Source organism: Eulemur rufifrons, chromosome 18 (genome assembly GCF_041146395.1).
Source record: "Eulemur rufifrons isolate Redbay chromosome 18, OSU_ERuf_1, whole genome shotgun sequence".
NCBI lineage: Eukaryota > Metazoa > Chordata > Mammalia > Primates > Lemuridae > Eulemur > Eulemur rufifrons.
Window position 1 is genome coordinate 2,686,548 of NC_091000.1, and position 18,626 is coordinate 2,705,173.

The following is an 18,626-nucleotide window of genomic DNA, read 5'->3' on the forward strand; positions in this document are numbered from 1 at the left end:
TAAAAATAGAAAGAAATTAGCTGGTCAACTAAAAATATATATAGAAAAAATTAGCCGGGCATGGTGGCACATGCCTGTAGTCCGAGCTACTCAGGAGGCTGAGGCAGTAGGATTGCTTAAGCCCAGGAGTCTGAGGTTGCTGTGAGCTAGGCTGACGCCACGGCACTCACTCTAGCCTGGGCAACAAAGCGAGACTCTGTCTCAAAAAAAATAAAACAAAATAAAAATAAAACAGGAAGAGTTTAAGCTTAATACATTATGAACTTGTGAGCCTTAATAGGTTTTTTGAGCAAAGGAGCAACATGTGAAAGTAGTATTTAGGAAGGATTAACCTGGGAGCATGGCTTACAAAGTGGATTGAAGGTAATGGGCCTGGAGCCAAGGAGGTAAGATAAGATGGTATTAAAATTAAGGAACAAAGTCTTCAGATTGGTAATAGTAAGAATACTGGGTAAGGGACTCATAGATAGATATTTTGCAGAGGAAATCAGATAGGACTAGGTGACAATCTAAATGTTAGAATAAAGTAAAGGGATGAACCAAGAATGACAGCTAAGTTGTTTGGAAGAATGTGGTACGTACCCAGTGCTGGAGTTAGGGAAGTTGGAATGAGGATCTCTTTGGGGAAGAAGAGTTTGGTGTTGGGTTTGTAGTGGTTTTTTTATGACAGTGGGTGGTCCAAAGTCTTTTTCAGTTTAAAAATGGGACAGACACAAGAGTAAGATACAGTGTGCGTAGTTTGAGACATGGAACAAAGGCAACGGTAAGTAGAAAGATGTGGATCAGGGAGGCATCAGCACAGAGGTGACAGTTGAGACTGATGATGTGGGTAAGTGAATAGATGAGTTTTCTATGGGTGGATATTACTTACATTGTTAATGTAAATCACAAGGCATCAAAATATTGTACTCATTTTGAAAAAAATTAGAGAGAAATTTATTAAATTGATATTTTACTCATATGTGAATTTAATTTGTAAATTAGTAGCAAACAAGATAACCACGATATGCTTCACCAACTTATAAATTAATGTAGTTTAGAATTACTAATTCACTAGTAGAATTAGTAAATAAGCTTTTATAAGGGTGAAATTCTGTCTTTGCTACAATAAACCAAAATGGCAAAACTGTTCCAGTTGATCAGTTGTTGAGTTTTTTATATGAAGTAAGTAGGTTTTGAAATGTTATTTTAATAGTCTTCTTTGTAGTAAACAAAGAAGATTGGTGCCTCTCTAGATCTTTTTAAAAGTAGTAATTATTGTCCTAAGAGAGGAGTAGTGATTTTTGATGATAATGCTTTTCTCTAAGTTCTATTTACAGTTTTGTTTTCAATTGCCTGGTGTAAAATTCTGGTGACATGTGATGATGAGGATCCTGTCTTTCCTGACCCGTGGTGCTTATTTTTTCAGGTGGTGTGACAAGGATGACTGTCTCCCTGGTGGTTATTGTTTTTGAGCTCACGGGAGGCTTGGAATATATCGTTCCCCTCATGGCTGCTGTAATGACCAGTAAATGGGTTGGAGACGCCTTCGGTAGGGAAGGCATTTATGAAGCGCACATCCGATTAAATGGATACCCTTTCTTGGATGCAAAAGAAGAATTCACTCATACCACCCTGGCTGCTGATGTCATGAGGCCTCGAAGGAATGATCCCCCCTTAGCTGTCCTGACGCAGGACAACATGACAGTGGATGATATAGAAAACATGATTAATGAAACCAGCTACAATGGATTTCCCGTCATAATGTCAAAAGAATCTCAGAGATTAGTGGGATTTGCCCTCAGAAGAGACCTGACAATTGCAATAGGTACCCTTTTAAAATACTAAAATACACACACACACACACACACACACACACACACGAGATAGATTTCTGAAAGAAAGGAAAGCAATAAAATTTAATTGGTTGAGTTTGCAAGGGCAAGGGATATTATTTTATGTCTCTTAAAGTCTTATGTTCTCTAGAAAAGGAATTTGGGCTTCAGTGGATTTGTTTTTCTGCTAAATACAGTTTCATATTTTCATTTGGCATCGTTACCAGAGGTTGGAGTCGGGATCTCTTTCCACTCAGATAAGCCTTCGTTGATACTGGTTATTCATAATAGCACGTAATGTTAAGGCCTTAGCTAAATATATTCCTGTATTTAATGAAGTTGGCTTATTTGAATACAGATTATTGAAAACCCCATCTTCATCAATCTCTTTAATATTAGATTAACAAAGTTTTGCTTTTTCAGTCTTCGGTGTTAGGTTTACAATATTAATTTATAATATTTAGTTTGAAGTGAAAAAAATCATTGAGATTTTGTTTCTGGTCAAATGCCAAGTTGAAAAAGTATATCAGTCCTGTTGTATTTTATACCCATATTCCTGAAAATACAGTTTAAAGGTATTAGCCGTACTGTATTATTTCTTGGAGATAAACTAAATTTTTTCTGCAGAGGAACCAGTTGTGTTCCTCCAAAACATGTCAGTCCTGCAGCATCGACGAGGAGGCCGGTACGACTGTGACTCCTTTCAGCACAGTCTGGCTCCTCTACCCCGATACACTTTTCAACCTGGCATTTAACCAGAAACAAAATCTCAATGATTTTTTTTCACTTCAAACTAGATATTATAATTTTCTATTTTTTAATAGAAAAGTGCTGAAATTAAGAATTACTAATATTCATTATCCCACCAATCCTACGGATATATTTTTAAAAGTCACTGCCTTAAGAGGTAGAATATTGGGATAAGTGATCACATTGGTTTAAGGGAATAGGAGTACTGTCAGTATGTGAGGTATCAGGCCACGTCATCAGAAATGTCAGTCACATGACTTTTTGAACACACCTTAAATGTTTACCCACAGGTAGGTTTTTAAATTTTTGAACAGGAAAAACAGACCTGTACACTAAGTTTTGTATATATACACATACATATATATGTAAAAAATAAAATTACATCATATATAATATACTTTATATATATATAATTATAATACTTCATTGAAGGACACAAAATTTTTTCCATGGCATCTCACAAATAAGATCATTGAAATATACTAAATTAGATAAATTCTCCTGTTTGATACTAAAGCAAAATTTTATAGAATATTAAATCCAAATGAGAAGTCTCAGTTTATTTAGGGTCATTAAAATAGGAGTGCTGGGACTTCTAAAAAAATTTTCTAAATCCATATCAGAAAATAAAAACTATGATGTTCTCTGCTTCAAAGGCTCTTGAATGAATGGCATCAAAAATATTTTTAAAAATTAAAAAAAAAACAACCTAGCAGATATCCTGGCAGTTAGTAAATGTTCAATAAATGATGCTTCTTAAAATAATCCCTGTATTCTTATAAAAATGATACTCATTTTTTAAATTTTATTTTTAATTGACAAAAAATTATATAGTGATGTTCTGACATACATTGTAGAATGATTAGATCAAGCTAATTAATGTATTCATAACCTTACACACTTATTTTTTGGGGGAGAGAACACTTAAAATCCCTCCTTAGCAATTTTCAAATAAATTGAAAGAATAAATACGATATTCTTAAATTGACAAAGAGGCTGAATGTTCACTTCTAGTAACTTGTATATAAAAGGAATATTCCAATAAATAAATAAGTTAATTTTTAAAATTTTTTTCTAAAATTAGTGTTTTATCATTAAATGTTTAAACAATCAGTATATTTTCATAGATGGCGTAATATTTTTTATTTTGTGGATGTTTAAGATTGATAATATCACACTTCACATCTTTTTATTTTGTGTATCTGTTAACGAATAATTTTAGCTATCTGTCTATTTATTTATTTAAGAACTAAGGTCTCACTCTGTCACCAGGCTGGAGTACAGTGATGTGATCATAGCTCACTGCAGCCGCAAACTCCTGGACTAAAGCGATCCTCCTGCCTAAGTCTCCAGAGTAGCTGGAACTACAGGCACACACACCCCACCCCCCACTAGTGCTGCTATAGTTATTTTTAATACTTTTGTCTTTTAACCTATGCTAGAGTAAAAGTGATTAACACACCCCCCTTACAGTATTAGAGTATTCTGAATTCGACTGTATGTTTGTGACAACTACCTAACTTCAGCTGCATACAAAAACTGTACACTTTTACTACTCCCTCCACATTTTACACTTCTTATTTTGTGAACCCATTAACCATACATCTCGTAGTACTTACACTGCACCATTCAGTTGTCAGACTCTTCTTATGAGCTAAAACCAACTTAAGGGGCATTTTTCAAAAATCACTCATGTCAGTTGCTAATGGACTTTCTTCTTTTCCGTGCCATCCATGATCATGCTTTAAGGTGCTCTAGTAAGTACTAGCTATTAGCACATCGCTTCAGTGCTTTTCTGCTCTAATGTGTTACGACACAGCTGAGAAGGCTTCAGGAGTCAAAAGGAATTAAAAGCAGTGCAGTGTTTACAGTGATGACTGCTTCTCAATTTAGGACTGATGCTTATATTTTGGCTTAGGTATCTTTGTAGCAAAATATTTTTACTGTAACAAATACCTATTTGTACACACTCAGTTTTGATTAATACTAACTGAGGGCCAGGCGCGGTGGCTCATTCCTGTAATCCTAGCACTCTGGGAGGCCGAGGTGGGCGGATCGTTTGAGCTCAGGAGTTCGAGACCAGCCTGAGCACAAGTGAGACCCCATCTCTACTAAAAATAGAAAGAAATTATATGGACAGCTAAAAATATATGTAGAAAAAATTAGCCGGGCATGATGGTGCATGCCTGTAGTCCCAGCTACTCGGGAGGCTGAGACAGGGGGATCCCTTGAGCTCAGGAGTTTGAGGTTGCTGTGAGCTAGGCTGACGCCACGGCACTCACTCTAGCCTGGGCAACAGAGTGAGACTCTGTCTCAAAAAAAAGAAAAAAAAAAAAAAAATGAGCAACATAAAACTGATGACCGTTTTATTTTCAAATTCTCCCCGTTTCATGGGTTTCCTTCTCTGTCCTGTGGTCTCTGACCTTTTGTCCACGTTTGCCACTTCTTGCCTGGCACTTTAAAGGTGGAAGGGGAAGGAGGCAACAGCACAGATGCTCTTGAAGCACAGCACACTGGAAAAGGAGAAATCAACAGAGCCTTTACAAAGAAAACCACCCAAAGAATCAGTCTGTGCATTACGCGTATCATTGTAGTTTCAACCCACCTTAATGCTTGTGACTCATCTAGAAAATTATACTTTAACATCAGAAAAGAAAACCAGCTGATTCAGAGGGACGGAGTGCACAGCATAGTCCAAGCAAGGATGGAACTCTCTTCAGTCCCTCCTCCCATGAAGTGACTGACCTTCAGCACAGGCAGGCTTCATTCGGGGAGGATCCCTTAATAAGCTGCTCTCATCATTGGTTCAAGTTTTAAAATCCCATATTCCAAACATGCTTCCTTATCCTCCAACATAGAAAACGGTTTCAGCCCCAGTAAAGAAAATTGTGAAATGATATACCAAAAAACATTTTATTTACGTGATGGTGATTTGTTATTGGTGGATTCTAATTCAATTAAATATAAGAAATTGCTAAATAGCTTTTCCTTTGATTCCTTTCTTGGTTAAGGAGAAGACAGAAAATAAAGGGACTAAAAGTCATAGGATACATTTATTTTTTATCTCTGAATAAACAGGTTGTCCATAAAAAAACAAAATCTATTAGTTAAAAATTTTTGGTCTCTTCTATCTCTTTTCAGAAAGTGCCAGAAAAAAACAAGAAGGTATCGTTGGCAGTTCTCGGGTGTGTTTTGCACAACACACCCCATCTCTTCCAGCAGAAAGTCCGCGGCCACTGAAACTTCGAAGCATTCTTGACATGAGCCCTTTTACAGTGACGGACCACACCCCTATGGAGATCGTGGTGGATATTTTCCGAAAGCTGGGTCTGAGGCAGTGCCTTGTAACTCACAATGGGTAAGTCTGGTGCCACGGAAATCGGCTTACTCACCAGAGTTTATGATGCTTTGTAGTGGAATCTAGCTAGTTACCAGGGGAGAGTGTGAGCTCGCAAGTGCAACAGTCTGTCCGTAGTGTGGTTAGAAACACAGGGTCAGTCGGTTACACTTCACACTTACCAAAGAATAAGGAAGGTATCAACTGCCCGCTCTTTGCCAAAATACAGTGACATTTGTCAAGAATACTTCAAAGTTGGGAAAGAGTTGCTGAAACCTCTCACACATGAACAGCATATTGGACTTAGAGCATTTCCTTTCTTAGAGGAATAGTGGACCTACCTCTGTGGAGCAGTGCAAATCCCTATTTTCTTTTTGTAAATATTTCATTTTTGGCATATAAATTTCTAGTACAATAACAACTTTCTAGATATTTTGCTGTTTACTCTTTCAGCCAATATTTGATTTATCATGCAATGAAGGAAAGAACATATTATTAAATGAAATTTATAAATTAGCTAAAAGTCGTCTTTAACAAATGCTTTGTTTCCTCTTGTCTACCTTCTCCACGAATCTTTTACATAAACCGCTAGTGACAAACAAACACTCAGGTATTTAAATGTATACATAAATAATTTACTTTTCTGCCTTTTACACATAAACTGCCAGTGTTTCTCCAGGACAGGAATATAGGAAAGTGACATGTCAGAAGGGTCGTGGGGACTTCACGCACAGGATGCCTCAGCAGACACACTCCCTCTTCACCACCGTGACGCTCCTCTTCCCTGCACCTGGGAACTGTCACTATTTCCCTGCCCATCCTTTCTTTAGGCCCCTTTATTTCCATGATATTACTGTTCCTTGTTGAACTTCTGAAGAACACTGTTTTCTCTGAATGCAGATAACAGAAAGGCGAGGAAGGAGAAGCAGAGGTTTGAGTTACGTGTAAACTGGCTGGGGGCGAACCCTGAAGCCGATTTAAATACTAAATACATGTAGAATCACAGCAGGGTTTTTTTTTCTTTTTAACATTTTGTACCAAATACATGGGTGACAGAATATATGACCCCTGTCTATAGAAAGGAGGAAAAAAGAACAGGAAGGAAGGAAACACCTTTATGTTTGTCTCATTTAACTTTGCAGGAACTCTGCAAAGTAGGGAGTAGTAGCCCTACTTTACAGACGTAGTAATTGAAGCTCAAGAAGGTTTACTGATTTGCCGAAAGTGCTGTGGTGAATCACATGTATGAGAGAATCAAACTGTCTTTCCAAATTTAAAACCCAATCTCTTGCTACTGTTTTACACTGTAATTTCCTGATAGAAAAAAACCCTCCTCCTTTGTGATTTCTTAAACTACGAAAATATTTTTTGACCAATATATTCGATTGGATTACAAATAGAAATATAAAGCTGGAAAATTAGATCCATGTTTAGTGTTTTTCACTGTGCTACCCAATTAAAAATACCTTTTAGAAATATGAAGTAAATCATTAAAAGGGTAAAGCTCTTAATTAAGAGCAAGGAGTTTAGAATTATTAAATATCACAGATTCTGATTGGAGAAGAGATGTATATAATGAAATTTACTGTTGCTATTTTTTTTGTTTAATATTGTTTAATTTTTTAAAATATTGGTACCAACTTCACTTTTTAAAAACTTAATAAGTACTCGTTAAATGGGGTGACTTTTCAACAAGCTTTGCTGGTCCTTGGGCCCTTTTAATTATTAAGTGGCTCAACCGGAACCTAAGCTGAGTGGTTACAAACTATCATTTGCTTCAAGTTGTTCTCTGTGCCTGGCATGGTTTGTTCTTTTATGTACTAACAAATATAAATGTTGTTCTCTAAACTATGAGTAACTGTGATCACAAAGCTGCTATATGGGTTAATTTTCATATTTCAGTTCACTAATTAATTCTCAGGTTTTTGGCAGCATAGATGTCAGAAAGGAAAATGTTTAAAGGAAAGTATAAAAATAACAAAGTGGGCAGAGGGAAGGGAGGATAGCTAATTAAAATTTTATCTGATGCTGCCTGTTTATATGGAAGAGGGGGGCGCTTTTTCCTAAGGGAATGTGTTTAATTGCCTTGATCATATTTTCCTTATTTCTCTTCATCAAGGAAAATAAATTGATGTGTATGTGGGAAGAAAAGAGATCACTTGGGGAGGTGGCTCTGGGGGCTTTTGGAGTATGTAAGGAAGTAGGGTATTTTATTTCCACTTAAATGATTTAAAATGCAGAGAAGAAATCATGTCTTGCGGGTTTTAGTGGAGAGTATGAAGTTCTAGGTAGCTACCAACGTCTTACAGTTTATGCTGGGTCTTAGAGGTAGAAAACAGTTATTTGGGAGAAGAGGCACAACAAGTCCAGAACCTTAGATGCAATGATAAAAAACAGACTAGAGATGGGGGGAGATGAGTCTGTAAATTATGAAGATGTCAATTACTTACTGGTTTTCCACATTTTGTATTTTAACTCAGCAGAATTTCTCCAGATCTTTTAATCTTCGTGGGACTAGTGGGATGTTAATAGGAGTTACTCAAAAAACGTTTTGTGACTGTGTAAATTTGGAAAGTGTTGGATTAAATACAGTTGAGGTTCTTTACTGTGGAACTTCTCTGAACTTTTAAAATATTGATATTCTTTTATTCCCAGATAGGGGGTAATGGGAAACACAGTTTTCCAAGCTAATTTGAAAATGCAACCATTTTTTGGTTGGGGGGAGGGGAGAAGAACTCGTGGGCTGCGGTCTCTTGGAACATACTTTGAGAAATGCTGAGTTGTTTTCTGTTAACACATCATTACTTGTTAGCCCAAAAGGAAACAGCTATAATTCTTTATATGAGTCACATTTTACATTGATTTTCCTTCTGCTCCCTAAAATTAGTAAAGCAGCACTAAACCTGGCCTTTTTATTCTGAAATCACTATTCTCCATTAACTAAAGAGAAGAACTAGGTGTGTTTCTCCCTTTTAGGGGCTACTACTTTGTAAATACAAAGATTACTTTGTAACTCTCTAAATTTGCCACTTGGTCCTTATAAATTTGTAACTTTCCTCCCAGTGTCCCTTGGCAGATGTGGCAGTTGACTAATATAAAGGTTACTGACCTGGATTAATCATTCTGTATCATTGGACAGAAAAGCGTGAGTTAGAATTAACCTGGTGTCACTGCATTTAGCTAATTGCCAGGGTTCTCACGTTTCCTGACTCCAACCATAAAGTCAAATGAATTGATGGCTTAAAAAAAAAAAAAAAAAAGACCTGAAAAGTTTAGTCAAGTGAAGAACATCTAATGAGCAATTGAATGCTCATTTTATATAGTTTCTGAGCTTTTCTGGAGGGGGAGTTTGCCCCCATGCTCTGAGAACTTCTCAGTTTATCTTTATTCTTAAGGTTCAGTACAATATTTTTTAAAAATAGTGAGAAAACATGAGCAAAGAACCAGTTTCTGCCTTTCCTATTCTCTACCTTCCTCCTCCGCACCCCCACCCCAGCTGTCATACTAAGTAACTATTTTATAATGGACATAGCTGTGGGACCAGACTGCTTTGAAGTCCTCCGGTGACACTCTTCAAGGAGCAGAATGTTCACAGGCAGCTTAACAGGAAAGGTGACTGAACCAGATCATCAGGAAATGTGCAGTCACCCAGAAGGGCATTTTGGATAGGCGTTCAGAATTTAAACATTAACTTTTTTTCAAGGTTTTTGACTTCTACTGTTTATATGCCACATATTGCAGTTGAATTCATTAATTTCCATTATAAACCCTGTAACCAGAATTTTGTCTTCATAATTAAAAGCAGTCTCATTAGTTTTAAGTGTCCTCATTATGAGAATTTGTGTCCATCATTTTGCTTGATGTAGTAATAATGACATGTTAACTGAGAAATAATTGTTACTTGGGGAAAAAAAAGCATAAAGTAAAAGTCCTTTTGATCCCTAATCATAAATAGGTTTTATTAGTTTATTTTAAGAAGTGGCGTTCACAGTTCCTGAAAATTGAGGGAGTGTTTCTGTTGGTCAGCACTATTTATTTTGTTTTAATTTTAATTGGAAATAATAGTAAAGTCCAAGAGATTTCTTAAGTCTTCTCACAGGCAATAAGGCCAAGTTTTTCCCACCCTATCACTGCTGAGGTAGATCCAAATGATAGCTGTTGTGTTGTGACATCTTAGAAACTGGAAAAATATTTTCCTCTGTGGACGAACACTGAAAATGGAGCTCTACGTTTCAGAGGTTTATAGCTGTGTATCAATACTAAGTTTCTTTTGTACTTTGCTTTGTAGTCATCTTCATTCCAAACTTTCATAATTTTGATTTTTAATTTAAAAAGAAAAATAACCCACCAATATTTAAAAATAATATTGTATCACTTTTGAAAGTTAGTAGAGTTTATGCAAAACTGGAATTTTAAATCATTTTTGTTTTTATTTTTCTAAAGTTCATGAGAAGCATTCTTGTCATTCATGGTTTTGTTTTTGTTTTCTCCTTCTTTATCATTATGATTGGAACCGCTTTTAATTTAATTTCTCACACAGTTATTAGCATAATAATCTGTTTCAGGATTGTCTTGGGGATCATCACAAAGAAGAACATATTAGAGCATCTCGAGCAACTAAAGCAGCACGTCGAACCCTTGGTGATTAGATATATCAGATCTCCTCCTTAGACACCTTAGAAGTCAGGAAGCATGAAACTTGTGAACTGTTCAGTTCTCTTTCCCAGAACCTGCTGAACAAAAATACCCTGCTATGCTGCCAATTACATTCGTATCCGATACATTCTGTCTGTAAGATAAATTTAGATACTGTATGCAATTCCATTCATAGAAAGTAAGCAAAAGTTAACATCTCTCATCAAAGTCATTAGTTACAATTTAAGAACTGTGAACAGTTTGGTAGTTGAATGAGTAAATATTATTGAACATTTTTAAAGTGAACGTGACAAATCAGTCTACCTTAGTGGATATACACTGGTCTCAGAAGACTGCTGACTGGTTAAAATGTCTGCCCCATCAGCCCAAGCCCTTTTTCCTTTGTATGTTTCCTAATCTTGTGGTAGTCTTACGGTAAATCTAAGCTCCTAAGTGATTTTAACTGAGCTTAGTGATTAGAATTGCTGACAGTTAAATGGATTTTTTAATGGGCACACTAACTAGAGTGTAATGTGTGTATATCTGTGATCACAGCATTAATTCTTTTTCTGCTATACCCTCTGTGTCTTCAGAGCCATAATGTGTGTCCTGCCATTTCATTAGTGAATTGTACCTAGATTATGTGTGTGCCCCTTTTGTATGATGTTTCTAGAATGCTATAAGCAGATTTGGGGTCAAATGCATTTGCTTTAACTGGCTTTATGTCCTAATGATTTCATGATTACAGATACATTTTGAATTATCTACAGAATAACATAAAAATTGTCTGGCTTTAGCAATTAATGCCTAAAATTATTTTGCCCTGCAATTGTCATACCTATATGAAACCTGTCCCAGTTTGCTTAAGTACACAACTAATTGTGTATTCCTGTTGTATGCTAATATTTCACAAGTGTTTCATGCATCCTTTTTTTAAAAACTACTAACCAGAATAATATAGTAGCTACTCATTCATTCTGCTTTCTGCTTCACCTGTAATAATCTTTTAGGACTGCTTCTTGATTTTTTCACCTGTCTTTTAATGTAAGCATTAACAACTAAGACTTTCATAAAAGCACTGTATCTTAACTGTTTTGGCCAATCAAAATAGGAAAACATTGATAAGTGTACTAGCTTGGGTTGTCTTATAGATTTATTCTTGGGGTCCTGAAGTTTGGGCTTGAAGTTCTGTGTTGACCATTTTATATGCATTTTATCTTAATTGTATGTGCTTTCATGAAGATTCTGCATACAAGTGGGCAATACTTAAATTATCTTTTAAAAATTGGTTAATTTTGGTTAAACAAGGAAGTGAAGTGTTGAGGGGATTTGGTCATCAGACATTTTACTGCTTTCTTGATGTGATGGGAATGAATTTTCCTTCTCAAATGGAATCAGCATCATTTCCTGTTCATACATCTCCCATTTTTTGTTACTTTTTTGTTGGCATACACGAATCAAAATAGCTGTGCTGCAGGGGCGCAGCCCTGAGTCTCGGTGGAAAGGCCGTCATGCTATTAGTGACCATGATACTTCTGATATCAAAGGATGGTTGCTGGATTATTTTATTATCTTTACCAATAAAATACATTTTGAAAATACAAAATCAGGCTGCTTGCTTTGCTCTATTTCTGTCAACAAAAAGGACTTAGCTGTAGATTTAGCGTCTCTTCCCTCCCCGCCCCTGTTATTTTAAAGCAATCTTCTGTTTATCCCTTGCAGGCGCCTCCTTGGCATTATAACAAAAAAAGATATCCTCCGTCATATGGCCCAGACGGCAAACCAAGACCCCGCTTCAATAATGTTCAACTGAATCCCATAGACGAGGAGAGAGAAGAAACGGAAGAGGAAGTTCGTTTGTTGAATAGCACAACTCTTTAACCTGAGGGAGTCGTCCACTTTTTTTCTCCTTAAAAAAAAAAAAAAAAAAAGGAAATATAAAAGCCAGACTTTTGCAACTTGGTTTGCAAATAATGCTGGTGGAATGGAGGAGCCTGGGGAGGGAAAGCAGAGAGAGAAGGAAGGAGTGAGGTATTGCCCATCTAACCAAGAGCAGCACATCAACCCCTGTTCTGCACGGGATGCATTCGGCGGAGGGTGTGCGGTGACAGTGCCCGCTGCCCGCGGCAGAGATGACGCCGGAGTCCTCGCGCACCGGGCCTGTTGCTCCAGCATCGCAAAGATGCGCGCTCAGTCCCTGTTTCTGGAGGGATTACTTTGAATTGAGCCATCTATAAAACTGCAAGGTCTTGCCCTTTTTTATCAGAACTGTTCTGTTTAATTCATGAATTGTATAGTTAAGCATTACCTTTCTACATTCCAGAAGAGCCTTTATTTCTCTCTCTCTCTCTCTCTCTCTCTCTGTAACAAAGCCTCTTTAAATTGGTGTACCCTTTTGAACAGTCCTTTCTCATATTGAGATGTACTGTGATTTTACTGAGGTTTCATCACAAGAAGGGAGTGTTTCTTGTGCCATTAACCATGTAGTTTGTACCATCACTAAATGCTTGGAACAGTACACATGTACCACAACAAAGGCTGGTCAAACAGGTAAAATCTCGAATGAAGCATGAACGAAATCTCTCAGCTTGTGTGCCGTGTGATTCAGAATCAGAAACAATGAAACTTGATTTTAAAGGATAAGCAGTTTTTTTTTTTCTTTCAGACTTGATGGATAACGTGATCTGGTCTTATGCAAATTTTCTATTTCTAAAACTACTATGATGTCTACAAGCGCTGTCCGGCATAATTATGCTGCCTTGACAGCAACGAGAAGGAAGCATCGTTTAGCTGTGTCTGATATTAATTGCATGTTACAACACTGGAATTATTTTTTTCTTGAAATTAGATCAGTCATTCTTTTCTTTCCTCAAGATATTTCACTGCTGACACTGAAGAAATGTAATTCATAACTTGCACTAAATGTATATTTCTTAAAAATTTACCATTCTTATTTATATTTTTATGGATTAAAATTTATGAAATACAGATCAGTTAATATCGCACTTAAGTAATTTTACCTTTTTAATGTGATGTTTATAGACTAACTGAGACTTACAAATATGGAGATACGAACACAGTTTACAGTGGGAATGGGTTTAAAACCAGGCTGTGGTTATTTCTCAGCGCTCCATCGTGTGCACAGACCTTTATCTGATCTGTCACTGCCATCTCCTGGTCGTCTTCCGACCTGTTACCTGGAAAGATGAAACGCTACAAATTACTTTGCAGATTAAAACCAAAAGTTAAATAGTGTTGACCTTTTTTAAAATATCAAACAAAAAATGAAAACAATACAATCGCAAGGGTAGCAGTTGAAATTTTAATCTGAACACAACCCTTGAATCTTGAGCAGGCTGCATCCATAGTGAAGTGTTGAGTGATGGTTTGAGTATCAGCACACATTTTTGCAGGATGAATTAAAATGCACTAGAATATGTTTGGGATTTTTGTTTTTGGAAATGTCTGTTTTAATCGTGGTCTTAATTCTCAATTGGCAAAGGCAATTTACTCAAAGAACTGGCCTAAATATCCTGTGATTATACATTTTTGAAAGGAAAATGAATTTTTGCAGACAGACATTTTCTAAAACACAACTGGCAATGAGCCATTTTTACATTTTGGAAGTGATTCTTCACTTCCTAGTTCTTAATAATAATATACCTATAAGATCATATAAAATCTGTAAGATCCTGAAGACTTATAAGATCATGAAGCCATATAAGAATGATGATGGAAAGTTGAGCAAAATGTTAGGAATTTCGTGAAACATTCTTAGCTGTGCTATCTGCCTAAATCAGTATTTTGTCCTCGTTACTTCCCTCTTCATAGCCTCTTCAAAGTTCTTTTGGCATCCAGAGCGGAATCATTTCCAAGTGATAGTTCCGTTATCTCCGGCTTGTCCTTAGTGTATTTGCCGTGTGGAGCCTGCTGGGCTGTGAACTCCTCAGCACGGCGACTGGATAACTTAAGTGCTTGTCGTGACTTAGGAGCCTTCAAAGGAGAAACCAGCTTCTTCGCAGAGAGCTTCATACATTAAACTCATACGGATTTTATTTTCCACGTTTCCCTGTTTGAGTTCAGGTCCTGCTTTCATTGCCCATCCTGCTCCAGAGACTAACGTTTCAGGGCGGACAATAAAGCGTTAATCTTCTTCTTTGGTACCTTTCTGTCCCTGGTGTGTCTTACTGTTGAAATACAGGAAAAGTGCCGGATTTTTAATGCAGTCAGTGGTTTTCTTTGGCATTACCATCTGTCCATTTTTCCTTTTGATACATTGAGGTGTGTCTTCTTTTCAACCAAACGATGAAACAGTGGAGACCATGGAATTGTGCCTGGCCAGTTGGCAGATTAATTGACCAATATAAGTAGCGCCTTATTTGAGTACCCTTTTTGAGAAGGTATGATGAGAATGGGCAAAGGTGTCAGCATCTCTTCTTCTTAATAATTGTTTTCAGTTTTGGTTCATGAAGAATGCTTAGTTTGCTAATCTGTGATGTTGCCTAGAGCTGTATTTATCTGTTTTTATTTATACTAGTGTAGTAAAGCTGCATATCATTACAGTAAAAATGATTACTGTGATGAGTTAATCAGAAACCTATTAAAATCTCTATGACAATGTGTGGTTTGGCCTTTAATTACACCTGTGACAGCCCTGCTCTGTACTGCTGCCCTGTGCAGTGTAGGTCAATATGCCCGGCACATGGACCCTCAAAAAGATAACTGTAACGCTTCTCTCAGGTTACAAGCGTTTCTGTACTCTGCAAGCGAGGAGCAACAGCAGAGTCCGTGCTGGGCTGAGCGGCAGGACGCGCGTGTTACCAGCAACAGTCCAGAGCCCGCATTCGTCAGTGGAAGTTGCAGGTCTGCGAGAAACTGATTTCCTTTCCGTTCACTTTCAAAAATGTGATTTTTTTTTTAGAAGAAAAATCATTCTGTTTGCATGAAGACAGGTAAAATTTACATGTTTTTTTTTTTTAAATTACCTTGGAAATTTGCTAGTAGAACTGCCTAAAGGGAGTGGTAAGTAACATTTGAGTAAGATTTTAATAGTCTTCTAACATTAAACTTTTAGGCCCTCTCTTCCCAGTTCTTCCCAGAGTCAGGAAAAGCTGGGTTGAGAGGGAAAATGAAAATTAAAAAAAAAAAAAAAAAACAACTTTTGGTGAAAAGGAAAACACCTCCAGTCCCGCGTGGATCCTTTATCATTCCTTCCTTCCTTCACTAAATGTGTACTGAACATTCAGTCTGTGCCAGGCACGGTTCTATTTTCTTGGAGTTTGCATTCCGGCAGGAAAAGGAACAAATAGCAGATGGTGGTAAATATGGATTATTTCAGCAATTTTTTTTTCATGATTCCTACCATTATTAGCATACAAAATCAGGCAAAAATCTTCATTCTCCTAGAGTTTTCTAATGGAGAAAAAGTGAAGGTGTGCGCAGGTGCTCCCTGTGTTTGCGGAGGGTGATCTGGGAAGGCCTCAAGGATGACGTGACATTTGAGCAGAAACCTGAAGAGTGAGGAATGGCATTTACGTGTGAGAATGTCTGGGAAGAGAAAGTGCTGTACACAACATCCTGAGGTAGGACACTCCTGCCAGGGTCGGGGAACGCCTGGTGGGTCACTGGCGGGAGAGGGCTACGAGGGCAAAAGGGGAAGAAATAGGGAAAGAGGTTGGGGGGTGCAGGGGCTCGACTGTTTTCCAAATAAAATGGGAAGCCCGGAAGGCAGAAAAGTGACACAACCTGACCTGAAATGACCTGACTCCTTTGCTGGGCACAGACCATAAGGGGGCGGCGGTGGAAGAGACCAGGTAGGAGGCTCGTGGAATAATTCAGGTGAGGTATGGTACAGGTTTGAACCTGACTGAAGCTGGTGGAGGTGGGGAAAGTAGTTGGGTTCTAGATATCCTGAAGGTGGTATAGACAGGAATTTCTTTTTTGAGATAGAGTCTTGCTCTGTTGCCCTGGCTGGAGTGCCCTGGCGTCATAGCTCACAGCAACCTCAAACTCCTGGGCTCAAGCCATCCTCCTGCCTCGGCCTCCCGAGTACCTGGGACTACAGGTATGTGCCACCATGCCCGGCTAATTTTTTTCTATAGTTGCCTGGCTAATTTCTTTCTATTTTTAGTAGAGACGGGGTCTCGCCCTTGCAGGGGCTGGTCTTAAACTCCTGACGTCAAGCGATCCTCCGGTCTCGGCCTCCCAGAGTGCTGGGATTACAGGCGTGAGCCACCAGCCTGGCGGACAGGACTTGTTAATGGATGGACTATGGAGCGTGGTGAGGAGTTAGGGATGTCTGCCGTTTCTGGCCTGAGTAACGACAAGACAGTGGAGTGGCCACTGAGTTGGGAAAGACTTCAGGAAGAATAGATTTGGGACTGAGCGTGTGAGTACAGGGGAATTTTGGCTTTAGACATTAGGTTTTAATGCCTTTTAGACCCCCCACGTGGGCATGTCCAGTCGGCACTCTGGATGCGTGAGACTGGTGTGGGGAAAGGGCCAGCCTGAGCGCTGAGGGGAGCAGACGTCATCCCGAGACAGGAGGTTGCCACGGAGTCAGTGTGGACACAGAAGGGGTGCAGGGACTGAGCGCCGACACGTGTTTGTGCTTAGATTTGGGGAGGTGAGCAGCAAAAGGCGGAGGTGAGGTAAGGTTGGGGGGCGGTCCCCTTAAAGGAAGGGCGGCCCCTAAGCCCGAGAGGGATGGTTTCAAGGGGGGTCAGCTGTCGGGCACGGCCAGTAGGTGAAGTACTTGAGGCTGACAGTTGGCCCGTGTGACGGTGACATGGCTGGCTGGCTGGCTGGCCCCGCGGTGGCAGCAGGAGCATGGCTGCGAGTGCCGCGGAGATGGGAGCAGAGGCGCGGAGGGTGGCGAGTGCGATTCCCACGAGGCATTCCGAGGAGTGTGTCTGCACACGCAGGACGCGCCGGCTTTTGTCGTTGGGGATGGAAAGGCGCGAGAAGGGAAACGCTGAGATCAGATTTAAGATGCAGGATGATACAGCTGTGTTGCTGCCAGCGATGGAAGCGTTTGAGGGACGATGACTGGCCTGAGGAAGGAGCGAGCGCTCCAGCAGGCAAGGACGGACGGACACCCACGGGCCATAAACATTCACGCAAGTGGGGAAATGCAGAGCATATGGGTAGCTGGTAGTCGCGGAGGTCTTGCTGAAGTTATTTTGATCGCCGGTATTTTTCAGTAAAACAAACAGAATGGGAGAGGATGCTGGCAGTTTGAGGAAGGATGAGGAAGTCTAAGGCCAGTGGCACCCAGCTCAGCCAACTTGGGGTGAAGGGAAGCCCAGCAGTCACGGGTGCATTTCTTCTCCAGCTGCCTGATGCTGAGCAGACTCGAGTAAGGAAAGGACAGTTTATTTGGCTCAAGGCTCCAACAGAAAAACACGACAACTGGAGCGAGGCCGTGGAGGATTGGGAGTGACTGTGACGGGAACGGGGTGCGAAGGCCGGGTGAAGGGGGACCAAGGGTGCGGGGGGGTAGATGGATAAATTGGAGGGTATGGCCGGGCTGAAAATGGTCACGGTAGTGGAGGAAAAGGGATGGGAAGATGGGCGAGGGTATTGAGACAGTAGGATGCTTGCGATTTGCCATCAGGGAGTTGTTCTTTATTGGTACTGACAGGGTACTAGTTTGTCAATCAACCCCGTAGCCCGGACCATTGAGAGTCAGTCAAGGATCTGGGAGGTCGGGGTGTTGCAGGCATCATCTACACAGATACTAACATTCAGAATTAGGGTTGGAGTAGTGTGGACAGAATGACATTAAGCAAGGTCAAAGGCTGAGCCCGTGCAAGGGTGTTACGCGGTTGCGGGTCATGTGCAGCAGTACCTCCCAGGTGGCTTTGCAGCTTTGGTTTTTCCTTGGGTATAGCATTCTGCAGTTACGTTTCAGGGTTAGGTAGAAGCCCCCTTGTTGAGCTTAGCTAAATTTGAATTGAGTAATAATTTTCCGTTAAATCTTGGCTGGGTCAAGGTGCTTCATTCATGAAAGGGCCTAGCCACTTACAATGTGTTCAGAGAACAGCGGTATACAGACACCACTCGGAAGCTACTGTAGCCACTGAGTGCCC

At 39.3% G+C, this 18,626-nt stretch overlaps 1 protein-coding gene across 3 annotated transcripts in view; it reads left to right on the forward strand.

Annotated features, from left to right (window-relative positions):
• The window catches only part of CLCN3 (chloride voltage-gated channel 3), an 88,695-nt gene extending 73,298 nt beyond the window's left edge, over window positions 1-15,397 (forward strand). For 2 of the 3 annotated variants that reach the window (XM_069492901.1, XM_069492902.1), the window contains 3 exons: window positions 1,409-1,807; window positions 5,706-5,922; window positions 12,259-12,415. In XM_069492901.1, coding sequence (XP_069349002.1) covers window positions 1,409-1,807; window positions 5,706-5,922; window positions 12,259-12,349 — 707 coding nt within the window. In that variant the 3' untranslated portion in view covers window positions 12,350-12,415. Of the gene's footprint in view, window positions 1-1,408; window positions 1,808-5,705; window positions 5,923-10,466; window positions 10,543-12,258 lie in introns of all 3 variants that reach the window. The other variant, XM_069492900.1, reaches the window with a different exon arrangement.
• Window positions 15,398-18,626: the final 3,229 nt, after the last annotated feature.